The 24,715-nt window shown below is 35.5% G+C and overlaps 1 protein-coding gene across 8 annotated transcripts in view; it reads right to left on the reverse strand.

Annotated features, from left to right (window-relative positions):
• The window catches only part of PATJ (PATJ crumbs cell polarity complex component), a 337,132-nt gene that overhangs the window by 304,272 nt on the left and 8,145 nt on the right, over positions 1 to 24,715 (reverse strand). For 7 of the 8 annotated variants that reach the window (XM_045547880.1, XM_045547882.1, XM_045547878.1 and 4 more), the window contains exons 2-7: positions 18,466 to 18,522; positions 18,197 to 18,363; positions 15,484 to 15,678; positions 14,075 to 14,214; positions 6,175 to 6,370; positions 3,995 to 4,123 (exon numbers count right to left, since the gene is read on the reverse strand). In XM_045547880.1, the coding sequence (XP_045403836.1) occupies positions 3,995 to 4,123; positions 6,175 to 6,370; positions 14,075 to 14,214; positions 15,484 to 15,678; positions 18,197 to 18,363; positions 18,466 to 18,487 (849 nt within the window). In that variant the 5' untranslated portion in view covers positions 18,488 to 18,522. Of the gene's footprint in view, positions 1 to 3,994; positions 4,124 to 6,174; positions 6,371 to 14,074; positions 14,215 to 15,483; positions 15,679 to 18,196; positions 18,364 to 18,465; positions 18,523 to 20,150; positions 20,251 to 24,715 lie in introns of those variants that run through there. The other variant, XM_045547877.1, reaches the window with a different exon arrangement.

A 24,715-nucleotide genomic window follows, 5' to 3' on the forward strand; every position in this document is an offset into this window, starting at 1 on the left:
GCACAGGTGTATATTAGGAAAAGGAAACATCAGGATTAACTTTGGATAACAGATTTGAGCAGTAAAGCACAGACTTCAGAATCAAACAGACATGGGCTCAATCCTGACTTTGTCACTTACCCAGCTGTGTAACCTTGGGCAATTTCTTAATGGCTTCCATATCTATAATCTGGGAATAAAACTTATAAGACTGTTTTGAGGGTCACATAAGAATAATATACATTAGGCGGATAGCAGCATCTGGCATGAGTACTTGCTTCTCTTTGAGCACTTACGACTCTTTGACAGCCATACCTCCTACCTCCTCTGTGATGATCTGAAACAGTGACAATCCCTTCCAGGAAAGGGAGAAAATCAGACTCGGGCTTTTCCCAACAGTGCCTCAATAGGATTAATCTGGGAAACTCTGCACATCATATTCTCCTTGTGAAAATTAATAATGCACATTAGTATATTAAAAGCTCAGAAAATTCTTACAGGAAAGAAACCTATTTGATTTTATTTACATTTGTTTGATTTTTTGTTTTCACAGTAACTAACCCACTCTGCATTTGGAAAAAATGCTACTCCAGCAAACAAGCCTGTTAAAACTGCTAAGGCAGGGGCAGGGAGGAAAGGGGGAATGAGAAGAGGTATCAAAATTTTCCTAAATATTTCACCCTTTTCCAGTTTACAAAATAAAAAAGCATTTCAAAGAACCCTCGCAGAACATTATTTATTTTGTGATCACAGATGTGTTTTGAAGACCCAGAAAATGACCATTCTCAAACATTCCGGTGTCAGAACCTGCTATAGTTTGGACGTTTGTCCCCACCAGCCTCATGTTGAATTTGATCCAATGTTGGAGGTGGGACCTAACAGAAGGTGTTTGGTTCATGGGGGCAGGTCCCCCATGAATGGCAGTAATGAGTGAGCTCTCACTTTCTTAGTCCCTCAGAGCTAGTTATTAAAAAGAGCCTAGCACCGCCCCCTTGCTTCCTCTCTCACCATGTGACCCCTGCACACATAGGCCCCCCTTTGCCTTCCGCCACAAGGGGAAGCAGCCTGAGGCTTTCACCAGATGCCCAGTTTTCCAGCCAGCAGAACTGTGAGCTAAATAAACCTCTTTTCTTTATTAATGACCCAGCCTCGGGTATTCCTTTACAGGAACACTAAACAGATTAAGTAAGACAAAACCAACCTCTTTATGCTCTTAAAAATTATTGAGGATGGAGGGATGGGGATGACAAAGTGGCACAAGCAACTGCTGAGGGTGATGAATATGCTAATTATCTTGACTGTGTTCATGGCTGGTATAATGCATTTTATGTATCAACCTGGCTGGGCTGTGGTGTTGACTTATTTGGTCAAACACTAGTCTAGACATTGCTGTGAAGGTATTTTGTAGATGTGGCTAACATCTACAGTTTATTTTAAGTAAAGGGAACCTACCCTCGATAATGTAGGTGAGCCTCATCCAATCAGTTGAAGACTCTAAGAGCAAAAACTGAGATTCCTTCCTGGAGAAGGAATTCTGCCTTAAGAATGTAACAGAAATCCTGTCAGAGTTTCCTGTGAAATCCTGCCTGCCTGCCCCATAGATCTCAAACTCAAAACCACGTCAATTCCTGAGTTTCTAGCCGGCTGGCCTGTCCTACATATTTCAGACTTGCCAACCCCCACAATGGCATGAGACAATTCCTTAAAATAATCTCTTAATATGTAAACACACATCCTATTGGATCTATTTCTTTGGAGAACCCTGACTGGTAAAGATGAATTCAAAAGTATATACATATGCCAAAATGTATTAAGTTATATAATTTATATATGTCCAATTTATTATCTATCAATTATATATTAATAAAGCTATAAACAATTACTGAGAAACTCAGAGCTTTTGTTTATGTAGGTGATCTCAGTCAATACTGAATTAGAAATTGAGAAACACTGAGAAATTTTTAAAATATTTTAATATCTATTAATATGTATGTTTATGTATATTAACATTTATATTTTTTATTTTAAAACGAACTATATTTTTCAAAACAAATTAGAAAAAGAGTGGAACTTTTAAATATTTCTACAAATCGCTTTAATATCTGACTTAAAAGAAAACAGCTGTTTCTCATCTCTGCTTCAGCATTCAATATGTTACATGTTGTTTTGGTGACTCCAAAATTTGACAAGTGGTGGTTTCCTACAGAGTTACAATGTGGAATCTGGAACCACATCAACAAACTTTCAAATACTGTTGCATTAAAATCCAGTGACCTATCTTGAATTGTGAATGGATCTTTTACCCATATATTATTTTCTCACATCACGTGTTGGTCTTCAGAAAACACTGATTCACAGAGTTATGAAGACTTTCCAAACATTAACATATTTCATTATACAATATCAAAACAATCATATTAGTTAATATCACCAACAATCTAATCAGAAAAGTCTTTAAATAGGAAGTTTCAAGCTCACAGTAAAATACGAATTTTACAAAATTCTAATTTTTGCTTTAAAGCTCAAATTTTAGTGTTGCCAACAAATACTGTCTATTGTTTTCCTAAAAGTAATAGGCTTATATCATTTATTCTCAAAGAAATGTCTTCCAAATATTCAAGTCTGAATAAATATAATTTTTCTGTACATTATTCTTTCAAAAGTAAAAATGCTGTTCCATATAAAAAAGCAGTTAGTTCATCTTGCAAATGTTTTTTAAGATCATCTTCATACTTCAGCATACAGGAGTGCTACATGGTACTTCCCATTTTGACAATATTAAAGAGATATGTACTACCAGGTCAAACTTTACTGAAATTAACCACTTTCACTGCATCATAATAAACTTCAAGTGAAACTGGCATTTTGTTGTTGTTGCTTTTGCAAGCACATGGCAGAAAAGAACGCAATGACTGCTAGTACGGTTTGTGGCCACTGCCTTATTTTGCACTAAGGCACCAGCAGTTTCAGTCTACCACTGCTTTTGCATCATCAGTACTAGTGTCATCTCAATACTCTTATAAAAGTTGTTTGGATCTCATAGACCCCCTGTAAGCCCCCTCATAGACACGCTCCTCATGGGTCTCAGGGATTCTTAGAGGCCCACAGGCCAAACTTTGAAAACTGCTGCTCTAAATAAATAAACTTAGATGTTGAAATGATGATAGGCACATCAGTGGCTCCACAATTTGTATAAGGTGGAGCAACCTTGATCAGAAATGAGGAGCTGAGGAACTTGCCTCAAAGCTGTATTTGCACAGCAAGTTCATTTTTTACTTATGATGTCTATTATTGGAAGGGATAAATTTACATGTAATTGGACAATAATCAGTGAAATTTTGTATATTATTCTGATTATAAGAATAAAGTTATTTCTGATCTATCATGGACAGTCTACCAAATTTGGGCTTATTAGTAAGTGGCTTCATAATCAAATTTCTAAACTAATTTCTAAAAACTAAATGTAGTGCTAATATTTCTTCAATGTAAAACTAAGCAGAAACCATTGCTAAGTTTTTAAGTGGCCCACTTTCAGTTTAACACTGTTAAGTAATAAAAGGTAGTCATTTAATTTATGACACCATAAACTTTAATTCAAGTGAAACTTACCATGTACCAACCATATTGGGACAAATGTTTATAGTCATCGTACCTTCTGATTTTAACATTTAAGCCACTGAAAGATACACTGGAGGAGAATAATGCAGATATTCAAAATGAAATACTCATTAACAATGCTTTTCAATAAAAAGTATTGTCCTCTGATGGAATCAAGAAGCCTGCCGATTAAAGGCAAAAAAAAAAAAAAAAAACCCAACAACAACCAAAAAAATCCCCAAAATGTTGATTTAGGAACTGTTTAAAATGAAGCAGAGTGTATGTTAACATTTATGGAATAAACCATTTTTAAGCTATTGAGTCAAATATCCTAGCAACTCATGTTATAAAATTACATTTTAAGCCATACAATTTAAATTTTATAAAACCAAAATGATAACAACGAAGGTCAACTTACTCGATCTGCTAATCCTCCAGGAACTATAGTCCTCACAACCACGCCACTTGATTTTCCTCCAACTATTCCGAAACCTAATCCAGAACCATCATTAATGAGCTCAACATCTTCAATATGGCCCCAACAAACCTACAAATTAATTACAAGAGCCACAGTATCAGTAAAACACACAGATTCTTAGTTTCCCAATACAGTAATTACTAAAGTAACAGATTTGTAACAAATGGCATCCATACAGTTATTCAAGGCAATCTTATAGATACTAAGATATATACAGACAGATAATCATATGGTCGCTGCCCTTAATTGATCTTACAATTCAGTAGAGAGAGAAACTAAAACACAAATAATTAAAACACAAGGCCAAATATTGGATCATAAGACATTGCAGTTCAAAGAGGACAAGAAACATTTCTCATTTCCCAGTCCTTGCTGCCTAATATCTAGCACAGTGCCCTGCTCATAGTAGGAACCAATAAATATGTGTTTGCTTGAATTCATAAAATGTTATAAAGATTTCAGGGGGGGAGGTGAGTGCCAGAAGTCAAATCCAATGAAGAAATATGGAAAACTTCAGGGAAAAAGGGCATTTAAATTGCACTACCAAGACAGAAGACATCCAAGCAAAAGGGAAATACAAGACCAAAACTAGGCCAGATAACAGAGTAGGTGAAAGATACAGCCAGAAGATTGAGTCTAACTGGGTAAGCAAGTGGGAATCACTTAGAAGAGGGAATGTCAGGAACAAAGCAGTGAGTTAGGAAAATTAATCTGGCAGCCATGTGAAGAATGAAATGGTGAGAAGGACATGAGGTAAAGAGACTAATTTAGGAGACTCTCATGAGGGAGAGGAAAGGTAGGCCCAACTGAAGATACAGCAATAGGATTATACAAATCAGACTAAAAGATGTAAGCGCTTTCCCGCTAACTGGCAGGCTTCTACGAGAAATGTGCATTATACTCACACAATCCAACTATAGAACAAAATCCTCCCTCTCAAGATCATTAGGGTATACTCACTACTTAGTTTTTCTAGTATCCTCAATTGCAAAGTTACTATGCATTGTTAAAATAAACAAGAATAGTGGGATTATTTAATTAACTCATGTCTGGAACTATATCTAGTATCTGGGAAGCAATAACGTTTGCCAATTTAATATGCTTGAATTAATAATAGCAGCAAATATTCACAGATTACCAGGCACTGTGCTTAGCCTTCACTTGCCTTCTCGTTCAGATTTCACAACCCCTCTGGGAACTAGATACCATTATAAGTTCCAAGTAACAGATAAAGAAATCAAGGTGTAGGAGAAGTAAAGGAAGCTGCCGGTGTGTCACTGCTAGGAAGTAGAAGAAATGGACTTGAATCTATTGAAGCCTGACTCCAAAGCCCTTGTTCTTTATATGCTAAAACAATGTCCCACTTTGTTCACTGCATTTATCATGTAAATTGTGCTGTATAAATATTGCTGATTACAATAGGGAAAATGCCTATATATTAATTTGTGTTGTGACCTTGTACTGTACCCAGACAGTCTATTTTTTCCTTTGTCCCAATGAATAAAAATTAAATAAATCAGCTAGCACTTAGTGTTATAAGAAAATAAGATTTATTAGCTTGCATTCTAAAGATGCAGGCCAAAATTTGTAAAATGTTATAAAACAAAAGTGTAAGGCGTCCCAAAAGAGACATATACTTTTATTCTTTTAAATTGTTCAGTATGTATACTTACATGAAAACTATTATAATTTTATAGTATCAATAATGTAGTCATAAACCCCCATTATAATTTACAAAAATGTTTTTGAAATAAATAACCAAATCTTACCTAAAACATTCAACAGTAAGTCTCTATTAAAAACTGTCAATTAATTAACTGGCTACATCACCAAGGAACACAAGACTCTTTCCATTACCAAATAAATTGCACCTAATACTTCAATTTGGCCTCTATATTAAACAACAATCTTAAATAAGGAGACCCACAGGACATTGAAAAGACCAAAAAAAAGAAAAAAAAACACAACTCCAGAAACGTCTTGTTTAAATATTGCTAATGCTGCATTTGGGGATATAATCATCTTTCTGGAACTATGATCAGTAAAATGACACCTTCTGAATGTCTTCATAATCAATGGTATAATTCAAAATTAAGTATTTTTCCAAATTTGCAACTCACTGTTTCAGGAAGAGTCGTATCAGTTAGGCTGGTAGAAGTACTGCTTTTTGTGTGGACTGGTTCCCTGGCCACAACCAGACGTAAAGATCCGGTGGTCTGTTGTAATAATGCAATTGCTTGCTGATGGGAAATGTTCTGATCCAGTGGCGTGTGATTAATGGCCAATATCTGGTCATTTTCCTTCAATCTTTGATCCCTGAATCATACAAGAAAAGACATTTTTGTTTTAAGTGATCTAAAAGCCTGATTTTTAAAAAGCTGTTATTCAAGTTAAGCAGTCTGTTGTTTATGGTACTACTTCACTCAGTACATTTATTCAAATAATTAATTATATAACAGAGCTCTTCAGAGTAGTTTTCATCAAAGCATTTATTAACTAATTAACCAATTAGGTAGTACATCCCTGAACATACACACACATTTTAAAAGGCATTTGGCTAGAAAAATAAACAAAATTTACAGGGCCTCACTGGCAAGGTTTTGCAAGTATGGACACTGCCTCCATTACTGCACAAACCCTACCCCTGAACCCCTTCCAATCTGATTTCTACCCATACTACTCTGGGGTAACTACATTCTCAACTGTACCAGTAATCTCCTCTCTAGCAGATTCATCCAGTCTCCACTGTTCTTCACTTTTCCAACATTTGTCAATAGAGGCCAAATCCTCCTCCTTGAGATTCCATAAAGATTACTTCCAAATCTATATCTGAGCCCTTTTTTCTCTCCCAATCTCCCAACTGACAACCAAGGTAAAAGACTATTTTTAAAAGAAACTAGCAACATCTCTAAAGAAAACAAAGCACTATTGTAGTAGTTACTGAGCACTTACGAGTCAGGTCCTGCGTTAAGTGCTGTATGTATGTGCATTAATCTCATTTAAACCTCACAATAGCATTCTCAGTACTTAGCTAAATTTTACATATTAAGAAACTGAAGCCTAGACAAGCCCAGCATTTTATCTAAAGAGTCAGACTCTGAAGCAGTCTTTAAATTCTTATGTTAAAGTGCATCCTAAGGACAGCCTAGGATTTACTCTGACCTGGTTTAGTGCATTTAACTTTATTATCTCCCAAATACCAGTGATGGCCTCCTCTTCTTATTTACCCATTAACACCACAATTCTTCCTTATTCTTCTTTGTCTTGCATTCACCCATCTCCTCCCTTCATTCCCAAAGTCCACCCTCCAGTTTGAATTCTTATCTAATACCTAAAATAGAATTTGCAAAATTCCACAAGATTTATTTTTCTATGCTCTCTTCATGCTGGTATTTCCTAACTCAAAAATGTGTAATGATCTACCAATGTTATTGACCAATAAAGAGAGAACCAAAGGAAAGAAAAACAAACTCCTGTAATGATTATTTCATAAAAGAACATTTTTAACATTTAAAATACAGGAAGGGATTTATTTCAGAACAGAGAATAATCCTTTTTGTGAGTAAAATCTTGAATTATGAAAAGTCCATTATTATTGCCTTTATTTTTCTCATTCAGTTCAAAGCAGAGCAGCAAAACTTTGTCATGGACCAAAATACAGTAACTAATGACTTCTAGGACACAGTGTAAACTTGGTTAGCATTCAAAGGCCTCCATGTTTGGCCCCAAAGTACTCTTCCAACTTGGATTCCTCCCTACATAAACCCCTTGATGAACTACTCTGATCTACTTCTTTTTTCTCAAACATGTTTGGCATTTTCTGCTCTTGTATAAATTGTGTCCTCAATCTCTACTGCCTTTCTGCTCTGCTCAGCCAAATTCAATCCACCCTTTATGACCCAGCTGAGAATCTTTCTCTCCCTCCATAACTTATCTTATTTCCACAATGTTCTGAACCACGCATTTATCACTCACTAAATACTCATTTATACTAAGTATGCTGTCCCCAGTGCAGCTAAATCTTCCTCTATTAGATTTTTTTAAGTTTTCTGAGGACAGGGACTCATATGTTTCAGATTCTCCCTTGGAACTAGCAAGGTGACTATTTCAATTTATGATGCCAAAATTGTGGGTGGCTCTCATGGCAGATCATGTAGCATTAAAAATCCTGCTTAAAAATCCTTTTATTAGTATTAGGAATGGCTTATGTTATATTAAAAGAATAAGATAAAAATTATCTATATTCTATGACCTTGTCTTTATAAAAAGAAAACATTCTAATATATTTCTTAGTTGTCTCAGGGTGGTCCAAGTCAAAGTGGTCTTTATCTCTTGTTATATTTTTGTATTTTATAATTTTCTATTATATGCATATATTACTTCCATAATGATTTTCCTAATTTCAAAATATATATATTTTAAATTTAGAATGCTGCTTATGAACTTCCCTCCAACCCTTAGAAAACATTTCCTTTTAAATATAAATACTACAGGACAATATCCAGGAATTATTTCCATTCTTCCATCTCCAATGTCCTTCTTTCCTTCTTTCTCAACTTCTTCACCTGAACTCCTATTCACAGCTTGTTCATTTAGGGATATTTCTTAATTAATCCCAAATGAATGAATTACTCTTGAATCTTTTCAACCTTGATGTAGCTCATTTTTCGTAAGTCAGTCCAATTTACTAACTCTCTAAGTTTTCTCTCTTCTAAAAATCAATCTATTTTAATCTACCTTTTCCACTATGCAATATACTTCCTTTCTTTCCAGTTAGAATTCACTAAGGAAATATAAACTCAAGATAAACTAGGTAAAGGGAAGAAGTCTTCTGGAAAATATGATTTTGTTTTATGTTTTATTTTTATTTTGATATGATATCTTGCTATGTTGCCCAGGCTGGTCTCAAACTCCTGGGCTCAAGCAATCCTTCTACCTAAGCTCCCAAGTAGCTGGGATTATATGTGCATGTCACTGTGTCCAGCTGAAAATAGGATTTTTGATGCATTCTAAAGTTGAATTGAATTAGCTTTACTACTCGTATTATTTACAATTTAACTCCCCCATACTATTATACTATATATATTAAAAATAGTATACAATTATGCTATATATACAGAATTTAATGCCCATACAAATTTACATGCAATTATATATAATTGTATACAATTACACTATATACATATATGTGCAATTTAACTTCCTCATACTAATTTTTATATATACACATATATACACACACACATATATATTCAATTCACACTCTCCATTCAATGGGAAACCAGTTCTTGTCTTTCCATCACAATATTCAGAAGTAATGGATTTCCACAATTCTGAGAGCCAATAGGTCTTAGGCAAGTTCCTAAAATAATACAGTTCTATGTGGAAAGTCCTCAGCAAAAAGAAAGAACTGATCAAAACCATGAAAACCCTTTAACATGATCTGGAAACCCCCTACCTCTTTCCAGCCCCTTCTTGCACCATCTTGCACTCTGCTCCCCCTCCAGATAAGCACCAGCCACACTCCACGCACAGGAGCTGTGTTCCATCTCTTCACAGGTTAACGGTCAAGAGAATGTCTCTATTTCTCCCCCCATCACCTTCTGCTCTCTGCAGACCCTGCTGTCTCCCCTCAAACCTCCCTTCAAGTACACTTCAAGTACTTCTGGAAAGGGACTGCTCAGCCTTGGTCAAGGTTCTTTACGCACTCAAATAATCAACTCCTCTTTTTAATTTGTAATCACAGACCTATTCCAACAGAGTACTGAGACATAAGAATTGACAGCAAGATTGAGATAATATCCCGTTTGCCATTTTATGCCCAGCACATAGCACACAGTATGTATTCAATAAACATTTGCTAAATAATGAGCAGATAGATGGGTAAAGATGTAATGTTCCTTACGCTGTGAAAGGTTCCAAGCCCCTTTCTAATTATTTTGCTTATGGCTTATTCTTCCTATTCAATAAACGCTGTATCACTTTTTCCCAATGCTTCTAATTCCCAATGTCTTCCAGCAGATGCCTAATAGCATGGTATAGAACAATGTTTAATTCACAATGTAAGCCACTTCTCCCCATTTTCTGCTTCTTCAAAAACAAAGCTTGGCCAGGTCCAGTTGCTCACATCTGTAATCCTAGCACTTTGGGAGGCCAAGGTGGGAGGATAGCTTGAGCTCAGGAGTTCAAGACCAGCCTAAGCAAGAGCGAGACCCTGTCTCTACAAAAAATAGAAAAATTAGCCAGGTGTGGTGGCACAGGTCTGCAGTCCCAGCTACTTGGGAGGCTGAGGCAGGAGGATTACTTGAGCCCAGGTGTTTGAGGTTGCAGTGAGCTATGATAACACCACTGCACTCTGGCCAGGGCAACAGAGAAAGATCCTGTGTCACAAAATAAAATAAAATAAAATAAAATAAAATAAAATAAAATAAAATAAAATAAAACATAATAAAATAAAATAAAGCTTAATGGAGACCACAACAGAAAACTATTTAAAAGCTATTAAAGAGTTAGTAAACAGCTGTTAAATAGTTACTAAAAATTCAGTAAAAATAATCAAACATTTGCTTTTCTTAAATTTAGTAAATCATTTTTATAAGTTATTTTCACATATAATGAAAAAACTATATAGGTACATTTCAGAGTTTCTTTATCTGCTTAAACAAAAATATGACTAAGGTGTTTTTCTGTTTCTTTTATTTAGATTTCCCTACATTTATTTAGAAAACTTATTTTTAAATTTTTCCTGTATTCCTATATATTATAGGCCTCCCAAGCCCTCCCCCTCATCTATGGCCCACATTAGCTATATCATTTATTATATGCCTATATCTTTTCACTGTATTTTAACAATACTAAAAACATCATTATAGGATTTTTTTAAGGTTATTAGCCTATTGCAATACTATTAATATTTGGGGTTTTTTTCCTATATGTACTGAAAGTAAAAGTTCAAACATACAGATAAGCACACATACTTTTTCCTATGGATATTCAAAATCCCAATAACAAATATGAAATATAGTCTACTCACTTATTATTCATTCAACAAACAGATGCTAAGCAACTATTATATGTTTTGTAGTGTGTTAGGCAGCATGGGAAATGCCTGCAAGGAACCTGTACTCCATTAATGGGAGGAAAAAGTAGGAAGATACACACAGTATATTAAATATGTATTGTATATATCATGCTATTTTGTATATTGCCAGAAAAGTAAGAGCAAATATATATTGAGTCTAGGCACTCCTCTGATAGATTATTATTATTTCATCTGTATCTTACCATAACATTGCCATTTTACAGATCAAGAAACTAAAATTGTTAGCAAGACTAAGTAACTTGACCAAGGTAACACAGCTAGAGAGAAAACCAACATTCAAATCCATTCTGAAAGACTTCGATGCCTAATGAGGCTTGAAGTCTTCCCATTCTGATACCCTGCCCTACATAACCTTGTCTCATAGGTGTTGCTTCTATTTCTGTGTCCTTGGTGTCAAATATTACAAGTATTCAGTTTCACATATGGTAGATCAGGAAAATATCTACAGACGTACTAAATGGCAACACATGTCAACAACATATTTGACAAGGTTCCTCATGATAATCTTGTGAAAGAATGCAGAAGTAAAACCTGAATGTAGAAACTACTATACTGGGCTGGGCATGGTGGCTCACGCCTGTAATCCTAGCAGTCTGGGAGGCCAAAGTGGGAGGCTAGCTTGAGCTCAGACGTTACAGACCAACCTGAGCAAGAGTGAGACCCCCGTCTCTACAAAAAATGGAAAAATTAGCCAGTCATGGTGGCAGCCACCTGCAGTCCCAGCTACTTGGGAGGCTGAGGCAGCAGGATCACTTGAGCCCAGGAATTTGAGGTTGCAGTGAGCTATAATGACACCATTGCACTCTAGCCAGGGTGACAGAGCAAGACTTCCTCTCCAAAAAAAAAAAACAAACAAACCCAGAAAAGAAAGAAAGAATTATATGGATTACTGACCTAACAGAAGTATATAAAGATTAAAGATTATAGTATTAGAAGTTCAACCTGGTAGCAAGAATTAACCTATATATCATAGAGTGCTGCTTAACTTTTTATCAACAACATTTATGTATCTAAATGTCAAATATATAGATAACACAAAGTTAGAAAGGATAATAAATTTTTTAGATCAGTATTTCCTAAAGTGTCCCAAGGAACTTAATAGGTGTTGCTTAAAGAAAAAGCTCCATATTACAAGCTGGACCAATCAATTCTATATAGACAGAAAGTAATGGCCAGGCATGGTGGATTATGCCTATAATCCTAGCACTCTGGGAGGCCAAGGCAGGAGGATTGCTTGAGGTCAGGAGTTCAAGACCAGCCTCGGCAAGAGCAAGATGAGATGCTGTCTCTACTAAAAAAATAGAAAGAAATTAGCTGGGCAACTAAAAAAAAAAATAGAAAAAATCAGCTGGGTGTGGTGGCGCACGCCTATAGTCCCAGCTACTCGAAAGGCTGAGGCAGGAGGATTGCTTGAGCCCAGGAGTTTGAGGTTGCTGTGAGCTAGGCTGATGCCGTGGCACTCTACCCTGGGCAACAGAGTGAGACTCTGTCTCAAAAAAAAAAAAAAAAAAAAAGAAAGTAGATTAGTGGTTGCCAGGGATGGATGAGGATACGGGTCTGTGGGGCAGGAATTAGGAGTGACTATTAACAGGTACAGTATTTCCTTTTGGAGTGGAGGAAACATTCTGGAATTAGACAGTGAGGATGGTTGCACTACATTGTGAATATACTAAAAACCACTGCATTGTACACTTTAAAATGGGGAAGTTTCTGTCATGTGAATTATATCCCAATAGTAGTAAAAAAAAAAAAAAAAAAAAGTTTACAAACCTAAAGAGAACAGTTAACCAAAGTTAAATAGGCTTTTTTCTTTCAAGAGAATTCATAGCCTTAAGTAAGCTAATGTTAATCAATTTTAAGTCCAGGTTTATCCTGTATCATCGAAGAATAGTCCTAGTTTATACCCGCTGTCTCTGTTTCATTATTAACAACACACCTCTCACTCTTAAAACTGTACCAACTTGGACCATAAATTATATGATCACCCTACCTACGTATACCCAATCTCCAAGAACAGGACGGAGTTTCTCAGATACATCTGACCACCGCTATGGTTCCACAGAACATACTTGAGGAAATGTGGCATTAGATGGCAGAATGAAGGTGCAAAGTCATGGAAACCCATTATGTCTGAATTTTGAGTTGGGAAGACTAGAATTAATCCCCCATGAATGGAGAATGTGAATTAAAAAATATATTATTGAGAATTTCTATAATAATGTACTACCACTGTTGCTATTATTCTAATGGACACATTTAAATAATATCAATATTCATCTAATATCCTTATTAAATGAATAATAAACCAAAGACTAGAAATCAAATAGAGACAAAATATAAGGCTTGCACATTCCCCTTAAAAAATAAAAGCAAGTACAATATGAAGGAATCACATAGACTTGAGGGGCCTCTTAATTGACAGTAAGTTTAATAAATCAACAGTGTGCTATGACTACCAAAAACGTTGTTATAATCTTAAGGTTAATAAACATATAATAGCATGCAGAATGAGAATTTCAATATTCCCATCCTACTGATCAGCCCATAGCTAAAATATCATGCTCAGTTGTGAGAGACAGTGATGGAATGAAAAGAACATGAGCTTTGCAGTCAGAGAGACAGTCTTGGAATCACATCATGATTCCAGCATTAATAGCTCCGTGCCTACAGGTAACCCACTCAATCTCTCTGAACCTCAGCTTTCTCATCTATAAAATAGAGCAATGATACCTACATAGCTGAACTGCTGCCACATGTATGCAAGAACATCCACAAAAGTCCTGACAAACACAAAGGAAGAGCTAAGTTAAGTGTTAGCTGTTACTGTTACTATTTTTATTACTGGTTTCTAACTCTCTTTATATTTTCTGAATTATCAGAAAAAAATTAACAAAATGCAAAATGAACATTTCCCTCACCTGTCTGCTACACTCCCTGGCTGTACTTCCTTCACGAAGATATCAACTTCTCCCAAATGTTGCCTTCTAAGGGCCACCACACTGAATCCAAGGCCTCCAGATGAAGGTCGTTCTATATCTATGTATTCAATTTGCCGGCCCTAGTGAAGGGGGATAAAAAAAAAAAATCAGTGATGTACATTTAACCAGCATACCCTTTCTGCAGAACTGAAATTGCTTAACACAGAACAGCTTCTCCTAAGTCATCTCTCTAGAACCATATAAACTCAGCATTTCAGTAATAAATTATTGCTGGAAATCCTCTCACTTGATTACTTTCAGTAGAGCATAAGAGGGAATGTGCAGTGTTCTGCAACCTCAGGGACTCAGAGGTATTTTCACACTTCATTCGCCTTATGAGTTGAATCCCAAGCTGGATGAAAACTCCTGAGAAAAATGCCTATTCTCACATTAAATTCCAAATTACTTTTTACATTGAATTTCCCTAAATTTTCTTGATGTAAAATATATTTTTAAATGAAGAAAATAAATTAGATATTAAAAATATTCTAGTTTTTAGCCTGAGTTAGAATTAGCTGCACTTTTTAGGATTCTTTTTTAATTCTATTGTGATGAATTAATATTCCTTTTATTCGGTCAATTCAAAAGACCATGCAAAGGTCACCATTCAATGGGTTCTGCCTGTGACAGCCAAGTATTTTAATGCTTTAGTTAACAACTGCATTTATAACAGAACAATGTCATAAATGGAATCAATTAACAAAAGCATCACTTAGAAATAATTACTAGTCAAATGAAGATGATAGAACTATAAAGTCAAAAAAGGAGTTAGGTCCAGAACATTATTTAACTATCATCCCTTAAAGAGATCATTTTTAACTTTCAGGCTCAAGTTTCATTTTGATTTTTAATTGGGGAGGTGAACAAACACAAAACATATCCAAAATTCAATTTTCTATTATTTAATTTTTAATATGTATTCGGGCTACAACTGAAATACCCTTCCAAAGGTTTTTCTAGCTTTTCCAAAGTATATCAGTTCTAACTCCCATTAATTCTGTTTTGATATAAAATTTAAAACAGTTTCAATTGTGTTTTGTCACTTCTGGCAAGCATTAATTTTCCTCTTGTGATCAAAACCAGTAAGAATGTCTTTCCTTACAAGAACAGATATATGTGTCCAATTGGAGTCATTGTCTAAAAACTCTCCTTACCACATACATGGATGTAATTTTAAGCCAATTAAGTTTCCACCATAGAAAATGGTGTCAATTCTCCCTATCAGTATAAAAATATAATCAAGAAAAATACACAGTAACACATTTTACGGTAAAAAGTATGAATATGGTTTTCTTTTTTAACCTAAAACAGGAGAAATGAAGCTAAATATGGACAAGATATAACTTTACCTGAGCCATTTGTTGAATGATTGAGTTAAAGTCTTCATTTCCCAACTTCGGCGTCCAAGAAGATAACCCAGATACAGTCGAGCTATTAGAGAGCCTGTTGGCATTTCCATTAGTAATGGAACCATCTGTGAACACTAACAAACCTTTCCTAGAAAAATCAAAGTTGGTTGAACAATCTGAGGGTACATGGCTGAGCTGTTGGAGAGAAAAACAAGAGAATCATTAACAGAAATCTACAGAAAAGTAATTATTTCTACTTATTAAATATTATATTTTGCCTATTACATGTATAATTTACATGTTAAATATTAGTATATACATGTGAAAAAATAAGGTGAAAATATATGAATCTGTGTGTTCACAAGGCTCAAAATGTTTTTTAATTTAGTATTACATAAAATAGTATTTAGTATTACAAAAATTTTAATAGCTTAAAATTTATTCTTATTTTCTATCTTTTACTACTACACCAAGTTAATAGCATCTACACTAATATCTCATTACATTTCATATATACAGACACATTTAGTCACAGAAACATGTAAGACACTAAACTCCTTTGCACTAATCTGTATATTGCCACGTGGGGAGCCACAAAAGATGCACAGGTAGTATATAATAACAACAGTATTTACTGAGTGCCTGCTAAGAGCCAAGTAATGTACCAAAACTCTTTCATGTATTATCATTGAATTCTTACGATAGTCCGATGAGATATCATGACCCTATTTTCTGAATGTGAAAACTGAGGCACACAGGGGTTAAGCAACATACCCAAGATTAGCAGCATGAGAATCACAGAACCACTTAAACATAGGTAGAAAGGGGAATCCTGGAATCATGGGGAGCAGGATTTTTTAAATATCACTATAACTGCTAACACAGTGGAATAAAGTTAACATTAAGAATAAGTGTTAATAGGACCTTGTAGAAAAAAATCAATACTCCCTGGCTACACGGATTTTACAGTTATATGAATAAAATATGACTATGTACATAACAACTACAAACTATACAAACATTAAGGATTCTTATTATAATATTATGGAGTGGTTGGTTAAATCCACTCTTCATCTAGCAAGACTAAGAGATTTGTACCGATCTTTGCCAATTTCAGTTACTACCAACAGCATTCACTACTGCACTATGGGACTAATTCTGTGACCAGGGAATATAGAAAGCTAACATTCAATATAGAGAATGATAAAATTATGGTATAAATTCTGGTCTAAGCCAGGCACAGTGGCTAATGCATGTAATCCCAGGACTTTGGGATGCCAAGGTGGGAGGACTGTTTGAGGCCAGGCGTTTGAGACCAGCCTGGGCAACACAGTGAAACTCCTGTCTCTACAAAAAAAAATTTTTTTTAATTAGCCAGATATGGTGATGCACACTTGTAGTCCCAGCTACTCAGGAGGCTGAGTTGAGAGAATTGCTTGAGCCCAGGAGTTGAACGTTGCAGTGAGCTATGATCATGCCACTGCACTTCATATTGGGCAATAGAATGAGACCCTGTCTCAATAGCAACAAAAAAATTCTAGTCTAAAGGAAAAATTCATAGAAAGACATAAATGAAGAGTTTAATCCTTAATTGGCTATAAACAAATCACTCACTAAATACTTAATAGGTACGCATTTTGGTTTATCAGCAAAAAACTTTTTTCCCTAAATTTTGTTAATTTTACTAATAGCTCTGCTAGATTATCTCTAATACATTTACAATTGTGCCCAAATTTAATCTATAGCATAGCTAACATTCATGCTCAGCTTCTAGAAGTGATGATTTTAAAGCAATTTGCCATCCCTGACCCCAAAACATAGAACCCAAGAGGACAGTTAAAACTATTTGTTGGCATCACTCTTAGGTGTTATGTGTCTTTTATTAATAACCCCACACTATGTATTTAGAGCCTGAAGAGTCCAGATAGTATGGTATATGCAGAAGAGGAAACACAGATAAATATTAAAACACCATGTATACTACCTCCAAGGAACTTCTAATCAGAATATCCATGATGAGAGACAATAAATATTTGATAATTAAGAGATGTATGAATAACGTACTACAAGGGCAAGATCAACTCTTGCTAAATAAGCACTCATAAGGAAAATATATTTACGTTAAGCACTATTTTGTAATTTTGAAGAAAATGTTGAGAAAAGAGAATTCTCAAAGTATCTGACCTTTACTTACTTACTTACTTTATTTATTTGTGAATGAATGAATGAACGGGTTTCACTCTGTCGACCGGGCTGGAGTGCAGTAGCACAGTCATTGCTCACTGCAGCCTCAAACTTCTGGGCTTAAGGCCATCCTCCAACCTCAGCCACCTAAGTAGCTGGGATTACAGGTGCATACATGACACCATATCCGGCTAATTTTTTTATCTTTTGTAGAGATTAAGTCTTGCTATGTGGCCCAGGCTGGTCTCAAACTCCTGGGCTCAAGCAATCCTCCCAAAGTGCTAGGATTACAGACGTGAGCCACTGCCCCAGCCTACACACTTAAATAAGTACAAAAACCATACTCCAAAGCCAAATACAAAATTTATCATCAACATTTTTAAACTATCCATGCCAGTGTTACGTACAGGTTACAGGTCCCAATATAGTCTCTTTGCTGAACTCAGAATTCTTACAGATAATTTCTCTATCTCCTGTCTTTCTTTGCTGGTTTGAATACACCAACATAAAACCCTGATGAGTAACTTACTTGCCCCTTCAGTTGCCTGATGGACTGCTGAAGTGTGAGTATCTGGTTGAAGAGAGGACTCCTCAGTGTCTCATAAAACACAGACAGCTTCTCATTCTGTGATGTGTCTCCCTTCTCCTGCAATTTCATTTTCAAGCGATCAAGAACCTGCAGGACCTGTAGTTTATCTTGGTTGAAGAAGGATAATCAGAGTAAAAGTTAAATCCCATCTTATATTCCATTTTTTAATCATTAATTAATTTAATGCAAGAACTACATATCTAGTGTACCTGTAGCAGGATTTTCTGGCATTTTGAATTATTCTCTTCAATCACTTTTAAAGAAACCTAGAGAAAAATATAAAAATACAACACAAATAAATGTTTGAGATGATAGATATGCTAATTACCCTGATCTGGTCTCTATATATTATATGTATCAAAACATCACTACGTACTTCATAAATGTGTAAAATTATTATGTGTCAATCTTAAAAACTTTAAAAAAAACAAGATAAAATAAAATAGAATTCTATTAAATAAAAAAAGACAAAAGACAATTTCCATTAGTGTATACATGTCTATTAGTCCTATAGAAAAACTAAAGAAAACCTCACGGACATTCTTCATCAAAAGACTCCACTCTATGAAATTCAAATTAAAACCACAATGCAATGCCACTACACACCCACTAAGATGACTAAAATTAAAAAACAAAACAGACAATACTAATTGTTGACAAGGCTGTGCAGCAACTGGAACTATCATACATTGCTAGTAGGAATGTAAAATGGCACAACCAGTTTGGAAAATTGTTTGGTAATTTCTTATAAAGTTAAAAATATACTTACTATATGACCCAGCATTTCCACTCATACTTACCCAAGAAAAGGGAAAATATATGCTCACAAAAAACCCTGTACAGGAAAGCCCATAGAGTTTTTATTTATAAAAGCCCCAAACTAGAAAAACTCAAATATCTAATAATAGATGAATAAACAAATAATGGTATATAAATATAATATTCAGAAATAAAGGAAAAAATTACTGATACAGAAAACAAGGATAAATCTCAAAAATGGTGTGTTGAGAAAAGAAACCTGACCCCAAAAAAGATACAAACTGTATGATTCCATTCATACGAAGTTTAAGAACCGACAAAACTAATCCACAATTATAGATTCATTTACCTAGGGCCGGGTGGAAGGGAGTTGACCAATAACAGGGTTCAGAACATGCTACCCCAAAATATGGCACCTTGGCATGTTGAATATTTTTAGCTGAAGAAATTTGACAAACAGCAGATGCAGGAAGCACTTCCCCTGAAGCAGATCATAAGATCTTCATGTGAAAGGTGCTCCCCCTATACCCAGAGGATAGGAGCATCTTTATTTCCAAAGACAGAGGGACACCAAGAGGAAATCTGAATGAACAGGCCTTTCCAAGTTTCCCCCAGTTATTACTCTTAGCTCATATCGATTTTGTCCTATCACATTTTTCTACAACTCTCTACTCTTCATCAAACCTACCATAAAACACTCAGGTTTAACTGTTTCTTTGGGTCTTCATTTCCTTAGGAAGGCTCCCATGTCACATAAAACTTATATTAAATAAATTTATATGTTTTTCTTTTGTTAATCTATCTTTTATTACAGGGGCCCCAGCCAAGAACTTAGGGGAGCAGAAGGTAAAGATATTTGCCTACACTGGGAAGGGGTTCTAGGGAGCTTGGTGGAGTGATGGAATGTTCTGTTTTGAAAGAGGTACTGTTTACACAGATGTATACATTTATCAAAATGCACTGAACTATATGTTTTAAATGAGTATATTTTATTGTATGTAAATTATACTTTAATAAAATTTTTAAAAGGATCCTGAGCTGAAAAAGAATATCCAAATTAAGGGATCAAAAAGATTTTAAAGGAGATTAGGAAAAGAAAAATTCCCAAGCTGCACAAATGATCCCACACTCTTACCTGGTTATCTGCATCTTTAGAAGGAAACCACCCAATATGGCATTCTTTATGGATAATGCTTTTTAATTCCAGGAATTCGCTCAAATTAGCCTAAAATGTAATGTAACTGAAATACAAAAAGCCAACAAAACACTTTGCTATGACCAAAGTGATACTTTCATAGTGGTCATTCTTACTAGTGATACACTGTTGTAATGAACCATCAAAGAAATGTATTACATAATCAAAACTTTTTTACATCAACCTGGGTACAGTGAATGAGACCTTTATCTTCTAATTCGAGATCATTAAGCAAGAAAGCATATTAAAAACCAATAAGGGATGTCATTGCATTAATAAAAGAGTCCAAGTATTCCATCCAAATGTTCACTGAATTCAATGGGAACTACCAAAAGAAGTGCTGGATAGAGCATCACAGAAATACTTCTGATATGCTCAGCATCTCAACTGTACAACCTTGAAAACTATCCAGTGACAGGTAACTGTTAATAACAGAAAGGCAGTCACAAAGGTACTGTCCTCTTATATAGCAGCATACAGCCCAAAACGATTGCAAGAGCAGCTTGGTTGTTACTAATACATCAACCTCTCTTACAAGCTAAAGCGATAAGATGCCATTTTTTACTGTCAAATGTCAATCTGACATTTATTAATTTATTAGAGATTAATAATAGCCTATGCTCCAGATGTCATGAAAAAATAGGTAGAAGTATAAACTTGCACAATATTACAGGAGGACAATTCAGCAGTATGTATCAACGTGTCAATGTTAAATTTGCATTCTCTTTTACTCAGAATTTCTACTTCTGAGTGTCTCTCCTAAAGAAATAGTAGCAAAAGGGCACAAAGTTGGTGTGCAAGGGTATTTACTGCATGTTTAATAGCAAAACTCCTGGAAAAATTAAATTATCAAAGGCAATCCAGCCAGATGCAGTGGTTCATACCTGTTATCCTAACACTTTGGGAGGCGGAGGCAGGAGGATTGCTTGAGCCCAGGAGTTCAAGACTAGCTTGAGCAATGTAGCAAGACCGTGTCTCTACAAAAAAATAAGAAAAATGAGCCAGGCGTGGTGCTGCACGCCTGTAGTCCCAGCTACTCGGGAGGCTGAGGCAGGAGGATCACTTGAGCCCAGCAGTCTGAGGTTGCTGTGAGCTATGTGATGACGCCACTGCACTACAGCCCTGGCAGCAGAGGGAGACTGTCTCAAAAAAAAAAAAAAAAAAAAAATCCAATCAATCATTAAAATAATAAAGCAGGTCTAAATGTACTGAAAAGGGAATGAGCAGGACAGTTAACAGGAAGCCTGTGGCTCACTCCTAGGGCTTAAGGGATTCCCTGCATGAAAGCAGGTCTCCTTGCAAACACACTAAAGGATTTTAATAGATAAGATAGAGTCTCTTATTTGTCTCTGATTTTAAAATGTCAGGATATATCTGGTCTGTTTTGTTTTTTGTAAATAATCGGAGAATTTAGGGATTTATGGGGCATGGCTGGCTGGAAAACAGGAGATAATCACAGACATTTCCTATTTGCGTAACTAATGGGGTACAGAACCAGAGATTCCCAAGACAGAAAAGGCTTCCTTCAGGAAAAAAGCATCCATATATATTACTCAGACTTTGTCTGTTAATCCAAAATAAAAAAACGTGTCCTGAGGTTCAATTTTACTTCTGTAAACAAATTAAGAACTGCACAAGTCTGTCAGAAACACATTCATAGATGATTTCATACCAATCCACAGACAAGTTATCTCAAGCATGCTGATAACATGTCCTAACGTAGACGACAGTGACATTCTGTGGAACCTGGGCCTGTTGGGGGCTCCTCCCTGAAGGAATGCTCCTCTGTATCTGCCTCCTGCCTGCAGCCTCTGAAGCACGAGTAAGGTTGGAGCTTGGGTAAGATTTCACACTCATGTGAGTATGCTTTAACAATCCAACCGTTTGTGTTGACACAGGGAAGTTATCCAATATCCACAACTGAATGGGGAAAACAAGTTTTAGAATATGTGCATCGATTTTACATTTTTGTAAGAAAAAAATGTGTGCATAGGTTTCTAAGAAAAGGATTTAGAAAGATAGTCAATTTAGTCACTGTGATTACTTCTAGGAAGTAGAAGGATGGAGGGATTTAAAAATTAGACTTTTTACTTTAAAGATTTCAGTGCTGTTCGAATTTTATTTAAACAGCATGTATTAATTTTGTAATTAAAAAAATAGTAAAAGTGACCAAAAAATGAGTGCTAAGATGGCCTACTGAGAAAGCAAAACAGATAAGATACATAGCAAGACAATGACAACACAATGGGATAATTATACAGTAAGGCACATACACACAACAGTAGAGGTGTGTACCATGCACTAAGAGAAATCATAAAGGGAAAGTGACTGACCCTGACTCAAAAGTTTGAGAATGCTGGAATGAGAATACATCAGAAACCTGCCTCATTGTAAAAGAAAAAGAATGGGGTGAAAAAGTAAAAGTGGAGTGACCATTAGTCCTCATTTGCCCAAGACAGCCTCAAGTCTCAGCCTACCGTCATTATTAACAATCCTCCAGTTCACTCTAAAAAGTGTCCTGCTTTAAATGACACATAGGGCTACCCTAGGTCAGTGGTTCCCAAACTTTAGCATGCATCAGAACCACCTGTAGAGCCTATTAAAACACAAATTGCAGAGCCCTGTCCACCCACCCCCAGTTTCTGATCCAGTAGCTCTGGGGAGGGCCCCAAGAATCTGCATTTCTAACAAATTCCCATGTGACCCTGAAGCTGCTGGCCCAGAGACAACAACTGAAGAACCGCCGCATACAGGTGTACAAGTACATGACTTTCTGTGATAATAATAACTAGCTCTAAATGACCTAATGTAAGTTTCCGAAGTAGCAGAAAGGAAAAAAAAAGTAGCTTAGATCATTGTTACTGTAAGTGTGGACTGCGAATTGATGCTTGGCCCACAAAGAGATAAGTACCAAAATTAGGAATAAGCATTTAGAAACCTTCCTGCAATATGATAAAGTATGTCTATTACATTTAATAATAAAAAACTTGACCTTATATTTTGTATGTGTTTTTTAAATTTCATTTTTTCTAATAATTTATTTTATACAAATATCAGTCCTTGAAAGATTAGGGAGGGAGGACCCTGATCTTTCATCACTGATACTTTGGGAGACTACTTTGAAAGTGTCCTTGTAAATAGCACTAAGCAGACTAGTCTTTATCCTACAGACAACAGGAAGTAATTAAAGGCTTTTAAGTAGGGAAGTATTGAGGACAGATTTCTATTTTAAAAAGGTAATTCTGGTAATAGTATAGATTAGTGGTCTTTGAACTTTTTTAAACACATATTCCTATTAGTAAAAATATGCAGACCATGTACTCAATTTATTTTTCATAACCATAAACACACACTATACTAACATAAATGTTTTAAAATATAAAATAGAAACTTCACAGGAGTAAGGTAAAAATTAAAAAGTAAAGCTTTACTGTCATCTTCCTACCCTCCCAATGGATCATCCTGCACATTTTGAAAACTATGGTAGAGTATCCCCCAGTAAGGGTTAAGGGTAGAAATGATGGCATCCAACCCTCTGACTCATATTTAATAAGGCTAAACTATGTCCACAAAGCAGGCCTGGAAAATTCCTACAATTCCATGGTGTTAGGTAATATCTAGGGAAGGGAACTAACGTTCTAAGATTACATGACAAGAGAAGGAAGAAATGCAGATAACTCTACAACTTGATATCTGGCAAGCAACACTTAGGCTAAATGGAACCTATGTCTCACTCATGTTATAGCCATAGGAAATCTTCAGCCAAACAATTTTGACCTATTTAGTTAGGCAACTAACTGGGTTCATAAACGGGAATAGCAAGTTTGTTTAAGGCATGGTAAAGCTGAGTCTAACTTGTCATAGATAAGCTACCTACAATCAGTCATAGCCCAGATTTTTTTTTTTTTTTTTTTTTTTTTTGAGCCAGCATCTCACTGTGTTTCCCAGGCTGGTCTGAAACTCCTGTCCTCAAGCAATACTTCCACCTCAGCCTCCTGAGTAGCTGGGATTACAGGTGTGAGCCATTGTGCCGGGAAGCTGAGAGGTTAAAATGCTACAGCATACCCTGTCCTCATAGCTGTATTATTATGCTCAGCAGCTTCCACTCCACTATTGATCAAGAGAGTTTGTGCCATGAATTTTTCAGATCTAATTCACTGTAGAATTTAATTGAAGAAAATTATTACAATATTGTGGCTTTTTAAAACCTGTCTTAGCCAATGCCAATTAATGGGATATTTGAAAAAAGTTGATGCAGAGATAAAAATTTAAATTTCTAAGTGGAGGAAACTTACTAAAAAGATTAACCTCCTCAGATCAAGAATTTAGGCAAATTACACATCCTGAGAAACACAACTTACAGACTCTCAGTAGCTCACAAGAATGTAACTCCCCACTGATTTAACAAGACATATGATACGTCTATCTTGAAAATTTGGGAGAAAAAAGTCACTGGCAATTTCTTTGGGAAAGTACAGCTATTCAGCCTTTAACTGCACATGAGA

Source organism: Lemur catta, chromosome 3, assembly GCF_020740605.2.
Source record: "Lemur catta isolate mLemCat1 chromosome 3, mLemCat1.pri, whole genome shotgun sequence".
Lineage (NCBI taxonomy): Eukaryota > Metazoa > Chordata > Mammalia > Primates > Lemuridae > Lemur > Lemur catta.